The following is a 25,017-nucleotide window of genomic DNA, read 5'->3' on the forward strand; positions in this document are numbered from 1 at the left end:
TTTGTTGTGAATTCTTCTCACCCCATATTGGGGAGAATTTTTTGTTTTTTTTGTGGAGGGGGGGTTGTCTTTTGAGGATAATTTGTACCTGTTATGGTTTGTATTTTAAATAAAATATTTCCCTTTTTACAAATCTTTACTTGTTTTGATTGAATCCACGTAACTCAGAAAATAATTTATTTAGAAAATAACGTACAACGTGGTATGAAATAATATGCATGTTCAGTTAGTTGCCTGCCTAACAAACATTGATCTGATACGATATATTCAGCTTTAATGTGGAAATACTAGTGCACAAACCACTGAACTAATTCCCTATGGCAGAATGGGCTCTTATGGCACTTTTGTGAACCTGCCTTTGTAATTCCTCCTCAGATTGAACTATACAAACAGTCACATAAATGAATGTTAACACAAAAGATAGGCATACTCCGCGTAACTGTACAGATTGTGTCACTTATACAGTATATGAAGCTCAGTGGGATGAGTATGGCATTAACACTGCCTTGGTGAGGGGATCAATTCCCACTTGGGCCACCCACACCAAAAATGTATGCACTCCTATGTATACACCTATGTACAGTAAGGCTTTATGGATAAAAACGTCCACCAACTGGCATATGTTCTGTCTTCAACACAGTCCAATAGACTATTAACCAACACAGGACCAGATTCTCTGTTAAGGCACTAGAGGTCATTACTGTGCACACTGTGAGTCTTCTTCTCCCTCCATGCTGTGCTGATAATGACTTCAGGGAGCTGCTCCATGAATGCTCCACAGCACGAATCCCCCTTTTTCACCTTCAGAAGTCCATCTCATTCAGATGAGTGTGGAAGTTTTGTTTATCCAGCCGTGATCCGTCCTCTGATTCAGAGATGGGCTACAATGCTACAGTCTTTACACACTTGCGGGCTGAAGTCCTAGCGCTCTATTGTTCTTGACAGTTGCGTTAGCTTGCGCTGGTTGTCGATCACCTTCAGGTTCTGGATGTAGTGCCGGATGTTGCTGGGACTCCGCAGAGGGAGAGAGTGGTCCGAGTCTGGACAACAGGGATAAATCATGTTTAAAATGGCATACATTTTAGTGGGTTACTATTAGCACATCTTTTCTATGCCTCTCCTTGGGAAATTCTGCCAGGATGAACAGGTTTAAAAGGACATGCCTAACAAGTAAAGTGGTGTAATGATAACAGTTTGGGGTTTATTTGAAAGCTCAGAGTTTGAAAATGTAGGCAATGATCATGCAAATTCCGTGGATTCCATTCCATAATATTGTATTGAGACAATTCTTCAGTTTAAGATGTATTATTATAAATTATACATTTTTGTTCAGTAATGAATCAGAATAATGAATAATGAATAATGAAGCTGTGGAGAACAAAAGTAAAAAAAAAAAAAACACGACTAGAAAAACACCATTAAAACACCATTACTTAAACCCCCGAAAACAAAATAAAACAAAACAAAACAAAGTAAATCAATGTAGTCAGAAAAACCTTTTGACTACTGGGATAGCAACTAGGCGATACAACTGGATGCAACAGTAAGTGATACAGCAGATGTAATGTAGCTTACATGTAGATATGCGAATAGCAGGTGCCTCCAGAAACATGCGATCTGCCAGGCCTTTCTGTGGAGATGAAGGCACTAGAGAAGAACGAGAGGAGACAATGTTAACAGAATGTATTATTATTCTTAGACAGAAGCCTAACATCATCCATGTTGTTCAGCATGTATGTGCAATTGTTGACCTTTCCTGAAAACATGCAGTGTCCAAACTACAAAGTGAATCTCCTTCACATGCAGAAGTCCTGTAAGAACTGGACAGCATTGCTGAATATAATATAAAATCAGTGTGAGTGTGTGTCTCACATGGGCTCCACATGCGTGCCAGTGATCTGAATCTGAAGACTGGATAACTTACCGTAAGGCTGGCTCCTGCACCCTCGCACTATTTTCACCGTCTTGGCAATCATGCGCTGCAACAATGAGAGGAAAAGGAAGCATTTTAAGCCAAAGCTTTACTCACGCTAAAGGCAAGATGTGAAAACCTGAAGAAAAACAGCAACATATGAAAGAGAAGAAATGTCACACATGTAGTTACAGCAACATTTTTGCATCTCACCATCTTCTCAAAATTGATCAGTTTGTCTGTGTAGTTCTTGTTTCCCTCATGGATGAATGTCATGTCTAGGTACAGACAGCAGCAGAAACATGTCAGTGATAAGTATCTTGGTGATTTAAGGTGGATTTACATGACCACTTACATGTTGGTACTATATAAAATGCTGTGGGTTACTGTTACCTTTGAGCAGCAGAGGCATGAAGGGGATGTAAGGAGGACTGAGCTTGGCCACAGCCAGTCTGTAGGCCCTGTGGTTACGAGAGGGATCCTGATGGCAGCAGAGGATAAACAGAGGAACGTCAGCACTCACACTTTATATGAGTAACATGAAAACAGATAAGTTGCATTGAACAGAGGAAATAGAAAGCTCTAGATATTACAGTATACTGACTGTTTTGGAACATTTATTCAGTGTATTTTAGTGTGTTTAGGATGCTTACCATCAACCTCTCATAAGCACAATAGACCCTTTTTGTCTTACTGGGTATTCTCTGTAACACACAATAACAAAGAAAAAGTGTTTAATCAGTCATTTCCAAAAATGATTATCAGTAAATGGTGACAAAGTGTTTACTTTGATCATGACTATTGTGTTCAGTAGGTCTCACCTCCCAGGTCTTGTAAAGCCTCTGTACTGCACTGTTGCTCAAACCGAACATCACAGCGAAGAACGAATTGAGATTCTTCTGCTCCTTCAATCTGGGACAGAGAGGAAACATGGCGGCGGATTAGGTCCCAAAGTCCCAAAGACCATTAGGTCCCAAAGTGACATTGTGCTGTTCTTGAATTGATGTTACAGGGTTTACAAGATGAGGTTCTTTGCGCGTGACTCTTACACTGCAGCCATCTTGATGAACTTCTTGAGCAGCACGGCTCGTTTGACCAGGTCCTCACACAGGCACAGCTCAGTCACCACCCAGTGCTGCACCTCGTTGAAGCGCCGCACGCACCGCTCCAGGTTAGCCGTGGTGGCGAATGGGAATTTATGTCGGCCAAATATGTAGTAGACGAGCTCCACCTGAAGAGAGACGCGGACTGTGAGTCACAAACCACTAGACTAAATTACACATGCTGAGAAGATTCATTTATAGAGTTATTAAACAAAAACAATGGACTCATTGAAATAAAAAAAAGACTCCACAGAGAAAGAGGAAACTTCAGGAATGTGTGTGGCTTTAGAAACATGTTGAGCATGCAGGAAGTGATGGGTCAGAAGAGCAGATGATCTGATGGCAAAGCTGCCGCTATCAGATAAAAGGTGCCAGAGAGTGTGACTCAGATACATGTCTGACTAACCATGTATCTGTTATCCTCTGTTGACATGAGGAAATGTCTGAATGCCAGGATCAGCTTTGGCTTAACTTCTTATACTTATACTACTTATATTGTATTGTATTTGCACTTAGCCGTGATGAGGTATTCACAGTGTAAATATGCAACTTCGTTCTGAATCAATTTGTTTATATGCCGCAGTCAGATGTAAGACTTGTCATCTCTGCTGTTGGCTAAGCTGTGAGTTACCTCATGCATGGCAGTGAACAGCTCCCAGTCGTAATTGGTGAGTTGGCTGGCGATGTCTTTAGAGCACATCTGCTCAAGGGTGTCAGTGGTTCCCTGCTCTGGACCCTGCTGCTCCTTTAGGGGCATCTGGGAGAGAGAGAGAGAGAGAGAGAGAAAGAGAGAGAGCGAGAGAGAGAGAGAGAGAATCAGAACCCCTGACATCATTCTGTACTGCACCCCACTGACATATGACACAGATTTATGAACACTGCAGTATGACGACATATTATTGTTGTCGAAAAAAACAAAACAACAGTTGTTACTGTTTAAATAAATTAGGTGTTATTATCACAATTAAAATGCTCATGTGCTGGGATCTTTTGCTTTAACAAAAAGCATTTGGTTTGGAGGGGGAACGGCGCTCACCAGTTGTTCCACCTGGCTGGTTGTGCAGATGAACAGCCTCTCGTTCAGTCCCAGAGCGGTGAAGACTGCAGTGGCATCCAGCTTCAGCTGAGCCCTTTCTGTGTGGATGGAATGGATCATAAACAAATGTGCAGCATAATGAACTGTAACTGCAGACAAAGCACAGTAGACAAGGAATTTTCTATGAACACTATACAGGCCTGACATCAATATGCTGCTGTGTGTGCTTTACCCCCACTTACATTTTCTAACTGGCAATATACATGACAAATACCCACATAGATTTGAAGGAAATAATGTTAAGATGTCAGAATGATCAGTTTCTGATGCCCACCTCCCATGGAGTTCATTTTGACCAGGACGTGATCTCCTCCAGGGTTGACCATGGCTGACATCACATCCTGTACGGATGTGTTCACCGGCAGCATCAGATTGAGAGGCTTGCTGTCTGGCCTGTAGATCTCATACAACACTGCAACGAGACAGGACAGAAACAGAAAATGTCATGATATGCTGATTTCATAATTGATGACGCGAGTAATGATGTGTGATAATATCTGTTGCTCATAAATAACACCCACAGCGTTAGGCCTAACTAAGTTTACATGAACTAATGTGAGCTAATTGCTCTGTGTTGCTCCAGGACAAGATCATAACAAGCTAAGTTCATGTTTGCACTCTGTTCACGTATCTAGACACGCATCACTGATGGATGGGATTTGCCCATTTTACTTCCTGAGCCTTACTCACCTTTATCCTGTGCTCTGATTGGCTGTAACCTCCCCACTGGCTCCTCACAATTTGAAAACCAATCAAACTGTTGGTTCTGCTGATAAATCAAACATCAGAGTGAGTCAGCAAGTCAGTGACATTAAAATGACAAATGACAAATGACAACAACGTAACATTCAAATTGTTTCCTCATTAAAATGAATCGCTGACATTGACATTCCGGCTCCTGCTGCCATCTCAGAACATTTTCTGCAAAAGGGGAAATGAGTGCGAAGATGCTTACCCTCGTCAGTGACTGATATCCATTCTCCAACCTGTGAAGGGATTAAGAGATGAGAAACAGGGTTAGATGGTATGCTGCAATATTTTTGACTTGTAAAATATGAGAAAGATAGTATAGCTATAGTAAGATGTGGATAGATGTAGACAATTTACACTTTGGTTCTCCTCCTGTCTCTGAATTGTTCTTTCAGCATGCTGGACAGACGGGAATCAACTGCCACCTCCTTCTTCAGCTTCTGTTACAGCACGGACATGAAAATTGAAAAAGCATGTGGTCTTGAGTGAATAAGCAATCATTTCCCCTCACAAATAAAATCTATATTGCTCAGTATGTTTAAAATGCAATGACAAATATTCATATGTATATCCAGACATGAGCATTAATGTAATGAACTTCAGCCTGCAACCTCACCTCCAGGAAGTCTAAAGCGATAGGGTCTTCTTTCAGCGGGAGGCCATACAGCGCCACCCACTGGCCGATCAGCTTCACTACCTTCTGCTTGCTGTTGAGAGTGTAGGCGGCTTTCTCCAGCTCTGAACCGTCTGACGGCTCCGCACGGTAGGTGCACTCAAGGTTAAGGGGCATTACCAAACAAGCTTCACTGACGAAGAATTCAATTATGCATGAGCACAACCGCATTCAATATAAGCATAAGCATTTACTCCTGGCGATAGGATGCCCTTAGATGAAACTAAAAGATGAAATGTGTTTGTTTCTAAGTGCTGCTGCACATTAATAAGTTAATAATTTTGTTGACTGGACATTCATGATTTTCTTGACTATGCTTATCAGTCTGCAGACAGTCTCTTCCTAATTCTTTTTCAAGTGTGCCGCTCCCTTGTAACGAAATCTACAAATTTCTATTGAAAATACATCCAAGATCATTACAAACGCATCGTTGTGAATGCATTATCGTCATCATCATCATCATCATCATCATCATCATCATCATCAGCAGCAGCAGCAGCACATATTATCCTTCTCATCATCACTGTTATGATCATCATTCTAAGCATCATCGGATATTGGTGCTGTAGAGCAGTACACAGCTGGCTGGAGGGCATGAAGACTTTGTGGGTGAGTAGGAAGTCGCTCACACAGGGATCTGCGGGGAGACAAACATCACAACAACACACAGCTGACTAACTAGTACTATAATTTCCGTCATCTGACTGCTTTTAAAGGACATAAAACAAACCAGGAGGAATGCAGCCAGTCTGATTACACTAATTTTTTATATATTGGTCGACCATTTCGTGTGAAAGACCCAAACAACATTTTCCATGAAACCACAAGCCATGCTAGACATTTGGATGGGAACCAAGTTGTGGTCATCCTGGTCACATGACTAGTAAATAGTTACAACAGCATTAAGTTGCTCAGTAAAACAGAGACAAAGCCAAACAGATGCATGCAGTCTCCCACCTATAGCGTCGTTTCCATTAGAGTCCAGCTTCACCGTTTCCAGCAGGTGTTCCAGGATCTTCTCCGGAGTTCCTGACATGACCGTGTACCTGCACAGTTTAGACAGAAGAGAGAGAGAAGAGAAAGAAGAAGAACAGATAGTAATGCTTGGCTGTTTGGTAAAGTGGAGGATCGGAGCTTGTCTGAAAGAAGGCAATGGCTGTGGCTTTTACGACAGACAGAAAAACTCCTAACACTATGAAAATGAAACTGATGAATGAAGCAGATAGAGAGAGAGAGAGAGAGGGAGAGAGGGAGGGTGAGAGAGAGAGAGAGAGAGAGAGAGAGAGAGTGAAGGAATGAGAGAGGATGTTTGTTTGTGTAGGTGTGTAGTTGAAGAGAGAAACAAGGGGTCAGCATGAAAGGGGAGGTCAGCATCACATTAATTAGATTTTATGTTTGCTAAAACACTTCGAGACTGATAACAAGTCATTCAACAAGGCAGGGTTGAAGTTAGTGGGCAGTGGTGGCCTAAAGGTTAGAGAAGCGAGCTTGTGCCCGGAAAGTAGTCGGTTCAATCCCCCGGACCGGCAGGATAAATCTGGGTGGGGAAAGTGAAAAGCAGTGCTTGCCCCTCCCTCATTACCACCACTGAGGTGCCCTTGAGCAAGGCCCTTAACCCCAACCGCCCCAGTGGAGCTGCTCAGTGGCCAGCAGATCAGACTGTGGTTGTACTGGTCAGCTTCCAGGTGTGAATGTGTGTGAATGTGATCAGGGCGTTCCTGAAAAAGAGAGCATTGCTCTCAGTAAAACTCCCCCTGAATAAATAAAGGTGAAAAAAAAAAGTCCAAATCTTTTTTTTGAACCAGCCATTGACTCACAAAGAAAACACTCCATTAATAACACCCTTAACACATCTTACAAAGGATGTGTATATTTCTCCCTCATTACATTACAATGACCAATGGAAGCATTTGTTTTAATGGCGTTATTTCTGCCCACGCCTTGGTAAAGAGCGTTCCAAGGGTCTTAATGAGTGTAACCCTGCTTGTTAAGAGACTGCTGTATTGTCTTGAGAGGCGGGTGTGTCACACTTTCTTACTTGCTGCTGTTTCCTGCTCCTCCCTGCTCGGACGAGTCGGCGCTCTTCTCCAAGACCAGCACAGCTTTCCCATGCTCTTCCAGTCGCACTGTATTAGCCTCCACATCCTGAGGAACAATAAACACAGACATGGATGACGACCCGATCAACTAGATATTTGCCATATTTGCGGAGTGGAATTTTTAGTGTATACACACAAAACTATTACGCAGTCACATATGACCTTACATGGCATGGTAACACTTCTGATCTTAGCTGAGGGTTTTCCGAATTTTGTGACCTGGTTTGACTTGGGAAAAATTCGTGGTACTGCACAAATAGTAATTACAGTTTGTATGTAGCGACAAGAGGTAATCGGACGTACTTTGAGGATGCGTATGAAGTCCTGTTTATCAACTCGGAGGAAATGGCAGTTGTCCTCTCTCAAGATGATGGTGGCGGCACGAGGAGCATCATTCAGCAGAGCGAGCTGCCCAAAGTCCTCACCCTCATGCAGTGTTGTTACCAGGCCCTGCGTGTATACAGCACAATTGTAATTTATGGATATACTAGCAGACAATTTAAAGTCACGGCATTTTTTATGTGTGACAATTTTGTGTTGTATGAGGGTTTTTTGCAACCCTGCATATCGCCTTACCTTCCCATGTGTGATCACATTTACAGATCCTTTCCAAATGATGTACCATGAAGTGCCTTTGTCCCCCTGACTAAACACTACATCACAAAAAAAGACAATCAGCACCGACATCGGCCATTTACACTAATCTCCATCTGAATAACCTCATCAGTCATTACATGAAAATCAGATTAACAGAGCATGTTTACATAATAGGCTTTACCATGTACATCTTTCATGCGCAAGGCTGGATGAGAAGAGTGAGAGATGAGAAGAGTGTAAAAGATATATTATGGCCTGACTGCCCTTAGTAAAGTGATGAATCAATCATGACATGAGGACATTTGAATATTCCAGATGGTTCACCCGGTTTGTCTGGAAGAGATCATGTTACGTCTGAAGGACATGTGATGTGCAGAGGAGGATGTTCACAGGACATCTGTGTACATTAGAGCATCAGTGCAGTGCCGTTCAGCTATACAATGAAACTGTGTATGTGTGTGTGTGTGTGTGTGTGTGTGTGTGTGAGGCTCTCTCCCGCCCAAGCTCAAATGTCAGCAAGGCGGTCACACTCACAGACTGTTCCTGCCTTGGCATGCGATTCAAACACCAGCACCGCTGCCAGCTCCTTACGCACCTACAGGCACAACAGGACAAGACATGAGGCTGGACTTCAAGGATAACTCCTGCTTCTGTCATGTTTGAGTCAGATAGTTCTTTAGTCTGACAGTAGTTTAAGAACCAGGGGAAACTGGATGCATGGTTTGATTATAGTAATATCCAATGCAATCTGTTAAATTTAGCAAATGACTGTCAAAATCACTCTCTTTAGCACAAAAAGCGTGCTGTGCTTGATTTTGACGTATATCTAAGAAGAAATGATGAATGAATGAAATTATTAATACAAGCCTTAAAAAAATACATTACAATGGAGTTCTATTTTGTTCTGTTCTATCTCTTGAATCAAATAAAATTTAGGCTATTCCAGCATCATCAAGGCAAATCTCCCGACCTGCACTTGCGATGCGATGTAATTGCCGCATTTGATTTTGAACAAACACTTTAATGATAACAGCGTGAGAGTGGCTCTTTATTTCTACAGGACACAATGTCTACTGATGTCAGGAGCAGGCAGTAAAAGTGACTGACGGAGGTGGAGAGGTGAGCAGCAGCCTTGACATGGAGCAGCTCCTCATAGATGACCTCCAGGTCCTCAGCACTCCTCTGACTGGGGCTAAACACAGGGAACGCACAGACAAACAGCTGTATTCAGCCACAGAACCATTGAACAACCTTACTAAAAAACGGGAAATCTATCCTACTGGAGTGGTTCCAAAACGCAATAAAATCAAAATGCAACAGTCCAATAGGATTGTTAGAGTCCTACAATGTTCTGGATTGTACAAAAACCCTTTGAATTTCTATCTGAACCTCATAGGATGTATGATAGATGAATATGAAAAAGACAGATGTCAAGCATAGGGTTTATGCATTGTAACTGAAATTGTATTTTTTTCTGATGTCAGGAACATTGGTCTCTAAAATAAGCCTAAAACATAGTTACATATTCATCACCATAGTTATCGTAGTCATCATACAGTTATCATGCAGCATAGTTATGATAAGGACACTGACCATTTCCGCAGGATCATAGTGAGCAGAGCATCAGGACCCATCTGAGACAGCAGCGACACCCCTTCCTGCAGCTCGTCCTCTGAGTCCTTCTCATTGCTCATGTGGTTCAGGCCAAACTCTGAGTCCAGGAAGCGGTAGAACTGGGTGTCCTTATCATGGAAGTTCAACTCGTGTTTCACTTGATTGCGAAGGGGGAAGAGGCAAAACACTGAGATGTAAATCTAGACCTAAATGGAGAGATATGCTGATTACAAGTGACTGAATATTACTAAAACACAACTCTCTTAAACACAGGGAAGTGGCAAAATGAAGGCAACAAATGAGCAAATGATGAAATTAAAATCCGTTTAAAGCAGATGGGTTGATTTTTCCTGTCATGTAATAACTCCACCACACTCCTAAATGGCATGATAAATGGCAATAAATGCAAATCTATTCTGAGTGATCCCCTTCACTCGATTTCCATCCTGATTGGAGTGGTCTCTTCCAGGATGACAATGCCCCCGTCCAAAGAGCACGAGTGGTCACTGAACACTTGGCTGAGCGAGAACACATTGTAAAACATCTGTCATGGCAGACTCAGTCGCCACATTTCAACCTACTCGGAAACACTTCTGGAGCAGGGACAGTGTTTTATATCATTATCAAAAACCCACCAAATTATAGAATTTCTTGTGGCAAAATGTTATTAAACTGCAGTCTATACCAAGGTGCAGTGAAGCTTTTCTGGTGGACACTCGACATGTTATGTTGGTGTGTCCTTTATTTTGGTTGTTACCCAAATGGCACTGAATACACACTTTCAAAGACCACACAATTTGTACATTAAATTTTTATAAGAAACACGTCTTCATTTAATTTTTCTTACCATGGACAAGGATTCCTTCATCCACCAAGACTTGCCACATTCCAACTGCCTGGCTTCTTGATTGGAGGCCTTCATTTTGCTTCATTAGCCAATCAACAAGCTCCTTACCTGAGCAACATTGTCTATGAGAGAAAGAGAGTAAATAGAGTAAATTTAATGTGACAGATTGCACATATTTTGCAGTGATCATCATGGTTTAATATGGAGAAAGGCACACCACTAGGGTTGGTACCTGTATGTTTTGAGGTGATACTTTCTATCTCGGATCAGACCAGGGTCGCGCTCGATCATAACACTATACACCGACCTCGCTGCCTTCAGAATACGATCTGACAGAAACTGGATCAGGATAAAAAGAAAAAAAAGAGTAACAAACACTGAAACAATGATTCCTTTTGTACCAAAGACATGTATGGTATGTCTGAGTTATGTTCCCTCTTATGACATGATGAAAACAGAGTGAGACAGAGAGGGAGAGAGCTGTGTACATAAATAAGGAGGATATGTTACACAGATGGTCTTGTTTACCGAAACAGTCGACTTCTGTGTTGGCGGCAGACAGGAGTTAGTAAGAGAAACAAGTGTGTGTGTGTGTGTGTGAGAGAGAGAGGGTTTCTTTGCATTTCCCCTCAGAGAGAGACACACCATGGAGATCATGTGTGATGGCACACACGTCAACGGTGTGAGTGGAGAGTTTTGCGGGGGCTGAAGTGTAACGTGGTGTGTGTGTGGGTGGCAGGGTGGGTGAGAACGTGTTAAGAATTGCTGCGTTAAACTCTCCCACACCTCGCTGAGCTCCCAGCCTCCACAACTCAGTCACTGGCTGGCACATGGTGACAACACATTTTCCTCTCTGACCACCCTCAATCTATTTCCTTTGAACCTCTCTCGCTTGCGCCAAGTCATCCCACATGCTTCACAGCCACCCCCCTCCCACCCCCCCCCCAAACCACCCCAACTCGCTCCAATCAGTTCTAAAACCCGAACACACTGCGGAGAGCAGCGTAAGTGGGGTGCAAAAGCTGTATCAGCCATTGATGCAGAAGCAAGGCTTACATAATAAAACGGAGAACGTGCTTAGTTTGCTTAGCTTTTCATGCTGTATGCACCGTGTCTATATCAAAAGCAGCTTTTACCAAACTACTACACAACAAGATTTACTCTCTTAATGACTGTGGTGGACATTTTTATGTGTCTCCTCCTCCCTCTCCAGCTCCCTCTCTCACGTCTCCTGTGCCCGGTCTTGTGATCTCACGAGTGACTCAGACGGTTGCCTGTTTGTTCTTTGGTTTTCCTCAAGGCACTGCTGTTTGTCCAAGGTGGTGATCTTGAGATGCATACAGAACTCAACAATGGCCATTTCCTATTCATCAGCTCTCTCTTATTCAGCGGAGTAGTGGCAATGTGGGGAAGCCAGCGTCAGAAACTCCCTGCAGCCTGGCCCTGCTCGCCTCCTCTAGAGTCTTCTGCAAGTCAGTCAGGATGAAAAAATTGACTGGTGACCTATGACTGATCTGCTGACCCCGTGCCTCAACGATGACAACGCAACCTGACAGAACCTGGGGTTCTCACACACACGGTCTGACCCAAACATCACATACCACAGCTGAGTTCAGACTACATGCGCTTTCACTTGGACTGGGAGCAAGTAAAACATGATACATGCACGTCAGCCATTGATAAAAAGCGTAAGGTCTTATCTACTATGTGAATAACACTCTGCAGCACACACTTCGACCTATCATCCCCACATCGGCCTGTTCCCAGACCTGACATCTACTGACTGAATGTGTCCCCAGGCGTCTGCTGTGCCCCATGGTAGTCATGCTGCGCCCCTCATTCCCAGGGGGATGGGGCAGTCTGCCTCTAGAGGTCACCAGTATTCCCAGGGGCCCACTTTCCCCTGGGACGCCCCTAGTCACATTCTCAGGCATGTCAACTCCCAAACTGAGATATGGATCTCCAAAGGCATAAATCTTCCTGAACTACCATAGTAGCTCGGTGAGGTAATTTTCCATTTCCTGGCCTAGTCTTTATAAAAACAACATAAAAGGCCATATTTCACTGTTGGAACCTGCCCCCACCACTACACTTGACAATCATGTAAACACGCAGAAAATGGAATAAATAGTTCCATTCAGTACTTTCTATCACTGCTATTCATTCCATTGTATGCCATCTGTGGTGGACTGTAGATTGTTTATTGTCTGCATGTAGGCCATCTAATCATGCTATCTAGGAGCTATAGCCCATGTGTTACGCAGGTAATTGTTCCAACTGAGTCAAGTTACAGAGCAAACACCTTTCCCACAGGTGCACCAGTCAATGACACAAAGAACAATAACACGCAGGCCGTGTGCACTGGTGCACTGACGTATTCTGCTGCGGGACGGGCCAGCTGTAACGTTTGGATAGGCAATCATGACCCATTTTATGACTGAGGTCAATTCTACTACTGAGTCCTATGCTAGTCTAATGTGACTTCCACAAAGTTATGCTATGTATGTTTAGGAGAAGTGGTATTCCTATAGCAGCCAAGTCATGATTTAGTGTTGTCAACACAATCCAGACAATGATCCACGTTCAAAAAGTATCTTAGGACTGTTGATCTGATATTGGTTTGTGTCTTAATTGTCAAATTCATATGGTCATGAATATATTATGACATGGGCTCTTCGCACTTAACTGCCTTTTTCACTACACTATCATGTTACTCCTATTATCTTACTATACTCTGGCAATAGCTGAAACTTTCAGTGTTTAAAGTGTATAGTATGTGGTTTGGTTATTTTTTCCTTGTTGGGTGGAATGATGATGAATACAGTTCTCCGGTGCATGGGAGAGAGGCTGATGTTTCCTCTGTGGGCGAGCCGCTCTCTCTCTGCTTCTTACTTTCCATCTCTGTGACCTTGGTGGGTTGTGTGGTGCGAGAAGCAGTTACAAATGAAGGCTGTGCAAGGAGACAAGGAGCACAATGCAGCTGTGTGGACTGCAGATACCTGACTTCTCCCCCTCTCTACGTCTGAGAAAAATACTAGACCGCATTTCTAAGGGTAACGTTTCCATCCTGCAGCGCACCAGCAATCAATAGGGTACAAAAGGTTTTTCAGCCTTTGATAAGGTAATTTCAAGGTCTCTCAAGTAGTTATGTCAGCTGTTTATATGAACTTGTCGTCTGACCTAGATGTATAAGGTAAAGCCGCCTACAGGAACACAACCACATTTGTACAACTGTACACACAACCACATGCTAAGAGCTATATTTGACAAGAACTTTGAGCATTTGCTGGTAATTGTGCCGTCCTCCGTACAATAAGTTGTGGTGCAAAGCCCTCCAGCTGCAGAACAGAACCACCTCAGTCAACAGCAAATGAAAAAGACGCAAATCTAAAAAGTTTATAAACAAGAATAACACTCTTAAAAGGCTTATTTCTTATTTTAAATATATATGTGGTCACTGTCTGAGACAAATGTATTTGTGATTTAATACATTATTAAATCAAAACAAAGCTTGTGATCAAATGCATTCTACCTCAGTGTGGTGGAGTTCAAATGTTTCTTTTAATAAGGCTTTCATATTAAAGGAATTTGTTTTGCCAACAATACAAACAATGGAGCTCGATCGAAAACGGTTATTAAAAACAATCCATCTTGTAGAATGCTATCAGGATGTATGATGTTCATTACTAGCTGGTTCAATGTGGAGTCCACAAGCCAACACTTGCTAAGCAACCAAACAAAGCACCAAGAAATTGACAAAACCTGCCTCCTGCAGCCCCTCTACTTTTCTCCCATTACTGTCTGCATGCTATATCTCCTCTCTCTAACACACAATGAAACATGCAAAAAAAACTCTTTGGAAGTTAAAATCCACCTTCTGTTCACTGGACACTTCTGAAAGATGCTCTCTCTCTCACTCTCTCTCTTTCTCTGTCCACCTCTTTTAATGGGCAAGAGGAGTTGACTGAACCCAAACTTTCACTTTCCATGTCAAACCCTCTTATCAGTGTTTTAAAGGTTCTTTCCTCCGCGGGCTGTTGAAGGAGTCGAGATAAAGGAGTGTGAGAGGCTGGGCTGGGAGAGGTGGGGTTGGGGTTGGAGGGCTGGGGGTCAATTAACTGTGGACCCTGGAGTGCCCTTTAGACTCCTTGTGACTGCTTGCCCCGCTAGGAATGTGTTTTTTAAGACTCGCTTGAGTAGTAATGCAGGATATTATAACAACAAAAGAACAAGTTCAGCAGTTTGAGAGGATGCAAGCACTGCAACTCTGGACGGCAGCAGAGGTTGATACAGCACAAAGTGAGAGAAACCTGGGCTGATAATTTCAAGACAGCGTCATAACTAGAGTGCTGCTATTTTAATATGTGCTTACAAATCATCATGATATTGAGGCAATGTGTAATTTCATTTCTCATACGCGTGACATGTCGTGGAGCTCTTAAATCAAACGTTATATATGAGGCCACATGACGTATCATAAGATGCTAAACAATTAATAATTAACCCTACCGACCCAAAGCTTACATGTCTAACATTCACTTTCATTCAACAGCCCCATTCCCACTCATGTTGTTTAATTGGAGGCAATCCATACTTGCTTGAGAGCAAAAAATGACTCAGATCATGCCTCTCCTCTGATACTGTCCCTCCCTATGTTCAGCAGAAGCAGAAGAACACTGCAGAGAACATTGGATTACTGTTAGCTGGGGGAGGCGATGTACCGAAGCATAGCTCACCATCGCTGGCACGCATACACACCTGCTTCATGGTGTCCTTTGAATCCAGGGCTTCTGGCAGCGGAGTCTGGGAGAGAGAGGGGGGGTTAACACCATTAAAGCATTTCTACCATATCTCATATTTAAAACCATTACACTGAAATGAAGCGTGTAAGTTGCTTTGGAAAAACATTCCAGAGGAACTAGCTGGACTGGTTGCTTATTACAATCTCACTGTGGTTGCGTCACGTTATAACAACCACAGGTACATCCAAGCTGGACTAGATAGAAAGAGCAAGTATTTGATTTCATTGGGATGAGAGTGAACAAAAATATATCAGCTCAATCTGTGTTGAGTTACCATTGTCTCTAACTTAGTGTGGGTGGGTGTCAGTGTGTGTAATGCAGTGGGAGGAAACAGTGCATAGACATCAGTAGGAAAGCACATAGCCTGTTGCCATGTGTTTTGATGCGTGAAGGGGTTGCTTTTAACTCCAGACAATCTTTCTTATGAAAAACTTTTAAGTATGCCAAGTATTTAACGATGAAATATACTGCGCTGGTTGCCCCAGATACATAAAGTTGATCACATAGTCTTCCAGTGATTCCCAATTCCAAAATCTGCACTGACAACAGTCAGATCAATCATAACTTAAACCTGCTGCCATGTATAAAAATCACATGTTGCCAAGTCTGTACTCTGGCCTAATTTGTACTTCCTCTTTGTTGCTCAGTTTTTATCAACAACACTTTTATGATCCGCTTACAGTTACTGTAGCCATGTATTCCCAAGCCAACTGCTATGGACAGACACACTGGCTGAGGTGTCAGAGGAGTATACTGGCCTTTTACAGCTCCATTGTTGAGACCAATTTTCCCGTATCTCTCCAGATCTGGTTAACTTGTGGGTGCTTAATGTTTCCCCTGAGGCCCGGGGGTATAAAGAGTATCAGAGAATAAAAGACAGCTGATCTACAGGCACCAGGTTTTCACTTTGTCACAGTGTGGCGTTGCAAGCTCAGGCGGCGAGGACAAAAGATTTATGGTATCGGATATTGGTACCTGTTTACATTATGTGGGAAAACTGTTGGTGCCTTTGTGCTGAGCTTGTGTTCATCTATATTGTTTGAAGAGATTAGAAGGTTTAAGTATGCAAAGTAATCACATGACATACCTGGCATTTATGTGTAAAGTAGCTGGCTCTATTGATCAGGCAGCTGTGATCAGCTGTCCAGTTCATTCATATACACCTATCAAATAAATGCCCCCACCGCCTCTGTTGACAGAGTAAATTCGGTATGCTTTGGCCGGTCTGCTATGCAGCCAGCCATATCACATGATCTTAGCCTGAGTGGTACATTGCCCTCTGTTTGTAACTAGCTCCGATAAAAAGACTCCTTCAGCACCCATTGCAAGGCAGTCATTCTAGCTCAAGAGCCTGCAGAAACATGAAGCTGAAGTTGAAAAATTCCACAGATTAATATTTTGTTTTAGAGCAGTGAAACAAAAATGACTCCATGAAATCATGTAACCTGGTTTTATCAAGCGTGACCCAACCAGGAAGACATGTGCCCCTTGAGTGAAAAAATTAAAATATGTGGAAAAACCAGTGTCTTCCCAGGTCTGTAGACAGGCAGACATGATGAGGAAGCTTTATGAATGTGAGGCATTTTGTTCTGCTTTGTCTCCATGTCTCACCACTGGTATGCAAGAGCAAGGAGGACAGGGGGAATAGAGTCTGGCATCTCCTAATGATGATTGCAAAATGAGCTCAGCTTTGCCCCTGTTGGTGGTATCTGACTGCATGTGCTCAGAAAAGGAATTAGTTAATGCCTCAATGTGGAGCCAGTTTAATTGGGTCCATTGTTGGTATTACATGCCAAAGGACAACAAAGGATTGGAGACCGGGGATGCTTTGGGAAGAATGGATCTCTGTAAATCTCTGTAATTGAAATTAATCTCAAGCCTAACATATGCGACATACAGTAAAAGAAAGAATAAAAAGTAAATAAAAGATTGTTCTTACAGCAGATCTCACTGCCTGTTTGCCAGTATGTTGAAAGCAATTTTCCCATAGAAAAGATGATCATGTGTGAAATGTCAACTCAATGCATTCAATCATTTTATCATTATGGTGCTTTCAACAGATTGTCAACTTGAACTTTATAGTTGTCTGTGTATTTAGGTCATATTGGCTAGATTAACACATCTCTGTGGGGTTTTTCCTATGTCATTTATCATGTATGAGATAACCTAAACAAACACAAACTCTCTTGCTTACAAGCTTTACTAAGCCTTTCTCCTCGGCTCTTGTGACATGTAAGAATTTAGTATAATGTAGTACAATGCAGAATAGTATATTCACATAAATATCATTACTTTACACCTTGTTTTGATATGCAAATGTAGTAACATTTATTTATTTTATTTTATTTTATTTTATTTAACCTTTATTTAACCAGATGAGTCCCACTGAGATTACAAGATCTCTTTTTCGAGGGAGCCCTGGCCAAGACAGCAGCGATACAGTGTTGCCACAATGTACAAAAACAAACATTAAGAGACATACAATAAAAACAAGGCAGTAAAACAAATAATTAAAAAAACAGAATCCTGCACCTAAAATGAGTAGATGAGTCTAGCTAGGGAAGCATTTACAAACTCCAATTGAATCGGCCTCCAAACCCTTCACTGCATTTTTAAAAGTGCTAAACGGGATCAGCTCATTCAGCTGCAAATCTGTCTGTAAGAGGTTCCAGGCTGTAGGATTCTGCTGCTGTTTATAATGTAGCCTACTTGCTAAAAAAAATCAGCTAGGAATGTGAGATATCAAGGTCAGAAATTCTACAAAGATTTGTCAATTCTTTGTCGATAAATATTTTGTTTAAACAATAAAATATGACATTTATATGTAGCTGCTATAACTGTTCAATGTTATTCAAATGGACAGATTTAGCAAAAGGTTGACACATTCTATGCAGATTTATAATTGTTTTGGTCACTACTTTGACCTATTGAATAATAGATGCTAAAAGTCAAGTAAATTTAGAGCCTAAGAGCACTTCGCTGCCTCTTCCTGTGACCTGGAAACAAAAAACTCCCCTTTGTGCATTCTTCAGCAATCTGTGCTGTAAACTGAGCGGGGGTGGTGTGGTGAAGGTGAACAATAAACAATGCACTATTTATAACCTGAGTTTAATAAAACTTTTGGTTGTGCTTTGCTACCTTCCTGTACCCCCACACCCTGGCTGCTAACACAATAGGGAATCCACCTCAAGTCTACTGGAAGCATTCTTGAAGCATTGTTTGCCAATTTATAGTGGGAGTCATAGTGGAGGTGAGAGGAAGTACGGTTTACTACCCCCATTTTCCACATACACACACTGTAGACCTGCTCTCTGATAGTGGTGGACCTATCACTTTCTCCATCTCTCTGCAACTTTCACACATCTCACACACAGTTTCCGTGGTTTAAGCTGCAGCACAACATGCATTAGTATAGCTGCAGTATCCCCAGACCTTATGCTGGACGGTGGTTTTAAGAGAATTTTTAAGAGAAACCTAGAGCTTTTTTTTTTTTTTTAATCCCAGTGTCTCCAGCTATGGTACTGACTATACAGCATAACCCCACTAAACTAGCAAATCCCACAAGACATGAAGAAGAAATGATCCTCTGAAAATGAAATCAGCTTCCCCAGCATTGCATAGTGTTATACTCCACTGCCTCTTACCAAGAAACTCTGTTACTGATGTTCTGGCTGATAAAGTGCATTTTGCAGGAAGCTAATCTGCAAAGTCAACTATAAACATGCACAAAAATAATGCAGAACAGCCTGCGAAGTTATCCTCCCATTACTTCAAAACTGTGCAAGACATACATACTATTCAATACAAGAAGGCAATGTGCACATGATGATAAAGATGAGGATGGTGATCCTAGTTATCATTAGTGTAAACATTCTCATTATCCTCATCATCTTCATCCTCATCATCATTCAGGACGATCCTGACTGACAGCGTACAACCATAGTTGTTATGTGTATGACTGGAGGAATTATGAAAGCAGCGTACCCAGCTGATGCCTCGTATGGTCGGTGTTTCCACGGAGGAGCGGTCGGGGAACACTTGGTAATTGTAACTCCGAAATAGATGCATTTTGTCTTGGATCAAAACGACCAACAACAACTTTCCCGGTCAGAGGATCTGCACGCGGACTCGGCACCTCCAGACATGATCTATCTATCTACCGACACCGGCTCGTTACAGAGACGACACGGCATACCGAGAGGAATAATCCAGGATTCCGCATTTTTTACGACACCGGACCGGTTATTCTCCAACTCCAGGCGGTACTCCGTGTGTCGCTTCTTTACCCAAACCGAGTTACCTCGCTATGACTGCCCCTGTGAATACAGGCTGCAGTGTTCTGCCATCCCTCTCAGCACAGGCGCACTTTGTTGAGTTGCGTGTGTCACTGTGCGCTCTTTGGCAACTAACTAGGGAGTCATTAAGGCGGCCTCCTCTGACATTTTTACAGCTTTATTAATTGGGTTTAATTTCTTTTGATTGACTTCGGAGTCCTCTTGTGTGTGCGTCTATGATGGAAGGGCAGGTGACTTTACATGTCCATATAGGCCAGGTTATGTTTGTAGGAAAAGTTTAAAAAGTCAAATATAATGAAAATATCAGTGGGACTAAGCAGGTGGTTTCACCAGGCACAGGCTGCCCAGTCAGCTTTTCACCAGCAGGCAGTGATGCAGTGGTAAATAAAAAGCTAAACCTATAACTTTAAGGTAGTGATCATCATAATGCAAATAACAACCACTATAACAAAAGTCCATTATATTTAGAAAATCATTATGCCTTTTTTTTTTAATGTCAGATTTAAGTCAGCCTAAAAGAGTGAATAAACTCTATTCCACAAATAAAAAGGAAAGTAAATTGAGTTTAGGTGGGTTTAACCTTCACTACATCCCTGCTAATGAACATTTCAATGAAACCACACAAATACCCCCACCAAGCAGGCACAGGATGCCTGTTCAGCTTTTCATCTGATAGTGTAGGTTAATGAGGCTGAGTCAAGGGCAAATTTAAGGAGGCATACTGTTCCAGGCAGGCACTGTACAATGTGGTTTGTTCCGTAGTTCAGAGCCGTCCACAAGCATCAACTGCAGAACACCACATACACACTTATCAGGCTGTCCAGCTGTCTGGCTAACCCGGCACTGTAGGCACATGGACGCACAGATAAACTGTTTCAAGGGCAGACAGCAGTTAAGGTAGGAGAACAGGCAGACAGCTGCACCGGTGTCTCACATCAGTAAATCCACCTGCAGGTTTGTCCTGGGTTCATAGTTCTCAGTTTGAGTGCAGATGTCTGTCCTTTGCACAGGTGTTAAACTGCCATATACCCATTACTGGTTTATTACGTTAATAAAACTCAAATTACAATGGTGTATATTTCATTACATTTTACTGATATAGGCATGCTGTAATGTCCAGTTGTGAATGCCTGGTGCTATCTTGCTATAGCATTGTGTTTCTTTGTTGTTATAACCCTACCTTTGGCTGGGGCACAGGCTTAATGTTTGTGGCTCAGAATTACTGCACTGTTGTGGACTTGATTTCCTCTGTGGTTTAGAAACAAATGACTTACTTCCCCCAACTCTGGTGTGACCCGTCTAGGCGGAGAAAGGATTGATTTGATTAAGGTTTCCATAGAGAACATGGCTTCAGCGGTATCTGTATGAGACATGGAGAAGCAGGAAAATGGTTAGAAACACAGAAATGCATTAACATTCATTAGCCTGTGGGTAACCTTGATCTTCAAAGTAGGGCAAAGAGCTGTAAATCTGGGGACTGCCAAACAAGGACAGGAGGACCCTCTATTTGACTTGATTTCCCACTTTCTGCTACAACTGGATCATGGTCTGTGTTCCGCAGGCTGGACACGTTACATAAGACTTGTTTAAATCCCAGCTATTGTTCCAGCGGAGGGCTGCCCTTCCTGTACTGACCTCAGTGCTTGAGTCAAATTGCCATGTCTTTCCACATGGAGTACGCTGACAAGAACGTCTATTCTGCCCTGTTTACCATGCTTAAATGTGGATGAATTAACTGTTGAAAGACGTTGGAGTACAGTACACTGGGACTCCCTCTTGTCTGCATCATTATTAAAACTCCAACACCTGTTGCGATACCTCAGTTTTAGACATTACTGCTCTACTCCTGGAGCCCTACTCCAGCAGTGGGTGTATAGTGAATGCTGGATCACAAAGCCTACAGAACTCACTTTGCTGCCTATCATAAAAACACCCTCCAAATAGCAGCATCCAAGATATGTAGATAGTGTGAGGAAACTCAGCTGCGTAACACAAGAAGCTGTACTCCCTGTTCTCTGAAGCTACTGTGACTATATACACCACCATCCCCAGAAAAAAACAACAACTGCTTACCAAGTTAGACTTCCATGGGGTTATAGAAGATGTTTCTATCTCAGCTGTCTCAGCATAAGCCCAAAATGTCCCACACACCAACAAACAAGCAAGCAAGTAAACAAACCAAACAAAAAGGATCGATCTTTAGAAGCGTCAGCTCCAAGTGAGGCCAGCTAAGCTTTGCGTGGCTCCAGCTAGTCATGTATGACTCTCTGTCTCTGAATGCCTTGCAGGGACTCCATGATGCCAATTTAAGAATGCTCACAGTGAAGGAATCCAGTTTTCCTTCTTATGACCTCCTGAGGGAATGTAAACATGGTAGATTAGTTGATAAGGACGAGCACATAGCTACCATCTCTCGGCTAGTTTCTGTCAAGGTGACTGTCATTGTCGTATATGCACAGCAGCAGATCATAGAGAGTAAAGTCACTGTTTCTAGGGCTAATTTTGCTCTTAATGTAAGAGGCTCCAGCCACACTTAAAGGGACAAACTGCCTGTAGACTGTTAATTTAAACTGGATGGGGATAATCTCAAACTCAGAATTTAAGAGGTGGATTGAATTCAGAACACTAACTGCAGAAAATTCAAGAATGATAATTGCCTTGTGGCCCAGGGAGTGGAGCGACAGCTCATTAACACTGCTGCTAAATTCAAGGCTGGGTTGGGGTCGGATGACCTTGTTTTAGGTTGGGAACATATTAAACAGCTGTAATTATCAAAAATCTGGATCTTACTGAAGAGATGAAATTTAGGCTGCTGACATCTTGAACTTGTCCCTCAATGTCACAAGCCCGAGCTCATTGTGCATGAAGCTTCACAACCCTATCTTGCATTTTGAAAATAAATGCTGCCCTCTAGTGAGAATGCATATACGCTTCATTCTGTATCACTCCGACACCGAGATAAAACGCTTACACAAGCCTCAGTCAAGTTTTCACTAAAAGCCTTTGATCTTAGCTGCCATTTATTTTGGGAAGTACAGTGAAGCGATGTGAGTGCAGACAGAGAGATTTTCAAATCCATCTATAGTGTGTCTCCCCTGTTGTTTGTATAGGAGGCATAATTGAAAGAGTGCATGTCAATGTAAGCTTCAATGATGGATGTTAATGTAACAATATTACCTCTATTACACTGGCAATCCAATGTTGTCAGATTTTGTGTTGTTTATGTGTGTGTGTGTGTGTGTGTGTGTGTGTTGTTTGTGTGTGTTGTTTATGTATGTGTGTGTGTGTGTGTGTGTGTGTGTGTGTGAGAGTGAGTGTGTTTTTGCTCAGCTCCTCTGGGAATGGGAGTGGGATTTCCTGCAACATATCTACGCCCATGGAATGTGTTCTTTGCCAACTTTCTTTGTTGTGACGGTCTGCTAGTCCTCACACACACACACACACACACACACACACACACACACACACACACCTTTTCCTTCCTAATGTCACCCCTGGCCAGTTAGCGGCAAAAGGGGGCCAGAACGGCAGATATTTTATTCATTTGACCCCATGGTCATAGAGGAAAGGAGGACTGCAGCTGAAAGTAAAGCAGACAGTAATTCATGAGTGAAAGCCACTGAAGAGACTGAAGAGCCCCTCGACACCTCAAGACTCTCAGTATCGTCTTCACAGGCCCGTCGCTGAACCACTGCAGCACAGCCACATGGCGATAGTTACCAAATGAATCCAGCTTTACATATTCAAAAGAGACAAATATATGGCATCTGTTATTTAGAGACTGATTTCTTGAGTGTCTCTTGAGATATGGAGCAATAGTACAATTACGTGGATATATCAAAAGAAAAAAGTTCACAAAACCATGTCAGATATGTAATAATAATTGATCAGAGTATCCTGCAAACGCGTACAGTGTTAGTAATTTTCTATTGCATATCATATGAATATTGATAGTTTTTGCCATTTCCATAGGAAGATAGAAGATATACATTATGACAGAATATTTTATAATCATAAACCATGAAAACAATCTGTCAATAGATTTCACTATTTTGAGAAGCTATCAATAGACTGCTTTTACCTGAAACCTCTTGTAAGATTCTTCCACACTTTTCGGCTTTTCTGTCTTCCTCTTTAAGCCTTTGCTCCTGTCATATGCCCGATGATACTTTCTCAGTCACTGTGGTGTGTGTGAGTTCTAGGGAGTGTGTTGGACACAGCTTCCTGTATCTCTCCGATTGGTCATGATGAGAGTGCCCCCGGGCTTGGGCTTGAGTAAGGCAGTGAGTGTGTGTAGGGGGGGTGAGAGAGAGAGAAAGAGTGGAGTGAGTGTGTGTGTGAGTGGCTGAGTGAGAGAGGGGTTGACTGGTGTACAGTCTGAGCATGCAAACAACCGCAGCGTGTGCAGAATGAAGACAAGAGCAGAGCATCTACACTTGCAATGCTGCGGTGTATTTTCCTATAATAAAAATCAGCTTCACTTCTTGGTTACGAGTGAAACAAGATTGTGGTTTTCTTTTGTACCATCCTTCACAGCACCATGTTAACCACCACAGGAAAGATTTGATTTCAACACAGCTGCATTATGTGTACTATTGCTTGATTTACTGTCAAACTGTGTAGAGCATACCTCAAAAATAAAAAATAATAATGTTACAATTTAATGTTTCCTGTAGGGAAATTCTCTTTTCGCTTGCCCCCCCCCCCTCCAGGGAGGTCAGAGGTCAGGGTCAGATAGAGAACAGCTGGCAGGGATTCAGTGATTTGCTCAAAGACATTTCAGCAGGGTGGATGTTTGCCGGCTTCAGCCTGGGTCGTCCATTTGAAAGACGGTCTCTCCTACCACTAGACCTCCCTACCTAAAAAAAATAATAATAATAAAATACAGTGGACTGCCTTGACTATTCAAACAATAATGTATAAATTTGCCCTATACACATTGCACAACTTATGTCAGCACATTATCACCATAATAGTTGTGGCCACTCCAGCCTATGGTACCCACAGATGTCTAGAATTGCAATCCTTCTTTTCTCCACTAGAGGCGCTGTAACGGTGAGGCGGGGGTTTCCTCAGAACAAAGATATTTCGAGAACAACTGATAGTTGACTACATGTGGGAAATTGTTGATAATACCCTCGAGAAGTCCCATTATCTCACTTTGATAGACCCAAGATTATGCATTGCTAAGTCTATATATGCAATACATGTATGGTCCAGGAAGACCGA

General features: G+C 42.4%; 1 protein-coding gene across 4 annotated transcripts; it reads right to left on the reverse strand.

The window, feature by feature from the left end:
- Positions 1-160: 160 nt before the first annotated feature.
- Positions 161-23,901, reverse strand: rapgef3 (Rap guanine nucleotide exchange factor (GEF) 3). 4 transcript variants are annotated; one of them, XM_078288141.1, is made up of 28 exons: positions 23,870-23,901; positions 21,063-21,148; positions 15,450-15,494; positions 10,924-11,030; positions 10,692-10,813; positions 9,824-10,001; positions 9,338-9,422; positions 8,765-8,825; positions 8,210-8,286; positions 7,937-8,083; positions 7,573-7,679; positions 6,492-6,580; positions 6,104-6,171; positions 5,478-5,639; positions 5,219-5,301; positions 5,067-5,097; positions 4,802-4,880; positions 4,386-4,523; positions 4,052-4,149; positions 3,647-3,772; positions 2,962-3,143; positions 2,734-2,824; positions 2,566-2,616; positions 2,306-2,393; positions 2,126-2,190; positions 1,925-1,979; positions 1,576-1,647; positions 161-1,040 (listed from the first exon to the last, which is right to left on the reverse strand). In XM_078288141.1, the coding sequence occupies exons 2-28, from the start codon at positions 21,132-21,134 to the stop codon at positions 922-924; spliced, it is 2,598 nt and encodes an 865-aa protein (XP_078144267.1). In that variant the 5' UTR covers positions 21,135-21,148; positions 23,870-23,901; the 3' UTR covers positions 161-921. The 4 variants fall into 4 exon arrangements, with proteins under 4 accessions (XP_078144267.1, XP_078144265.1, XP_078144264.1 ...); XM_078288139.1 differs by lacking the exon at positions 23,870-23,901 and adding an exon at positions 21,862-22,050; XM_078288138.1 differs by lacking the exons at positions 21,063-21,148; positions 23,870-23,901 and adding an exon at positions 19,478-19,795 and having other exon boundaries at positions 4,802-4,877.
- Positions 23,902-25,017: the final 1,116 nt, after the last annotated feature.

This window comes from Centroberyx gerrardi, chromosome 14 (assembly GCF_048128805.1).
Source record: "Centroberyx gerrardi isolate f3 chromosome 14, fCenGer3.hap1.cur.20231027, whole genome shotgun sequence".
NCBI classification, from domain to species: Eukaryota; Metazoa; Chordata; class Actinopteri; order Beryciformes; family Berycidae; genus Centroberyx; species Centroberyx gerrardi.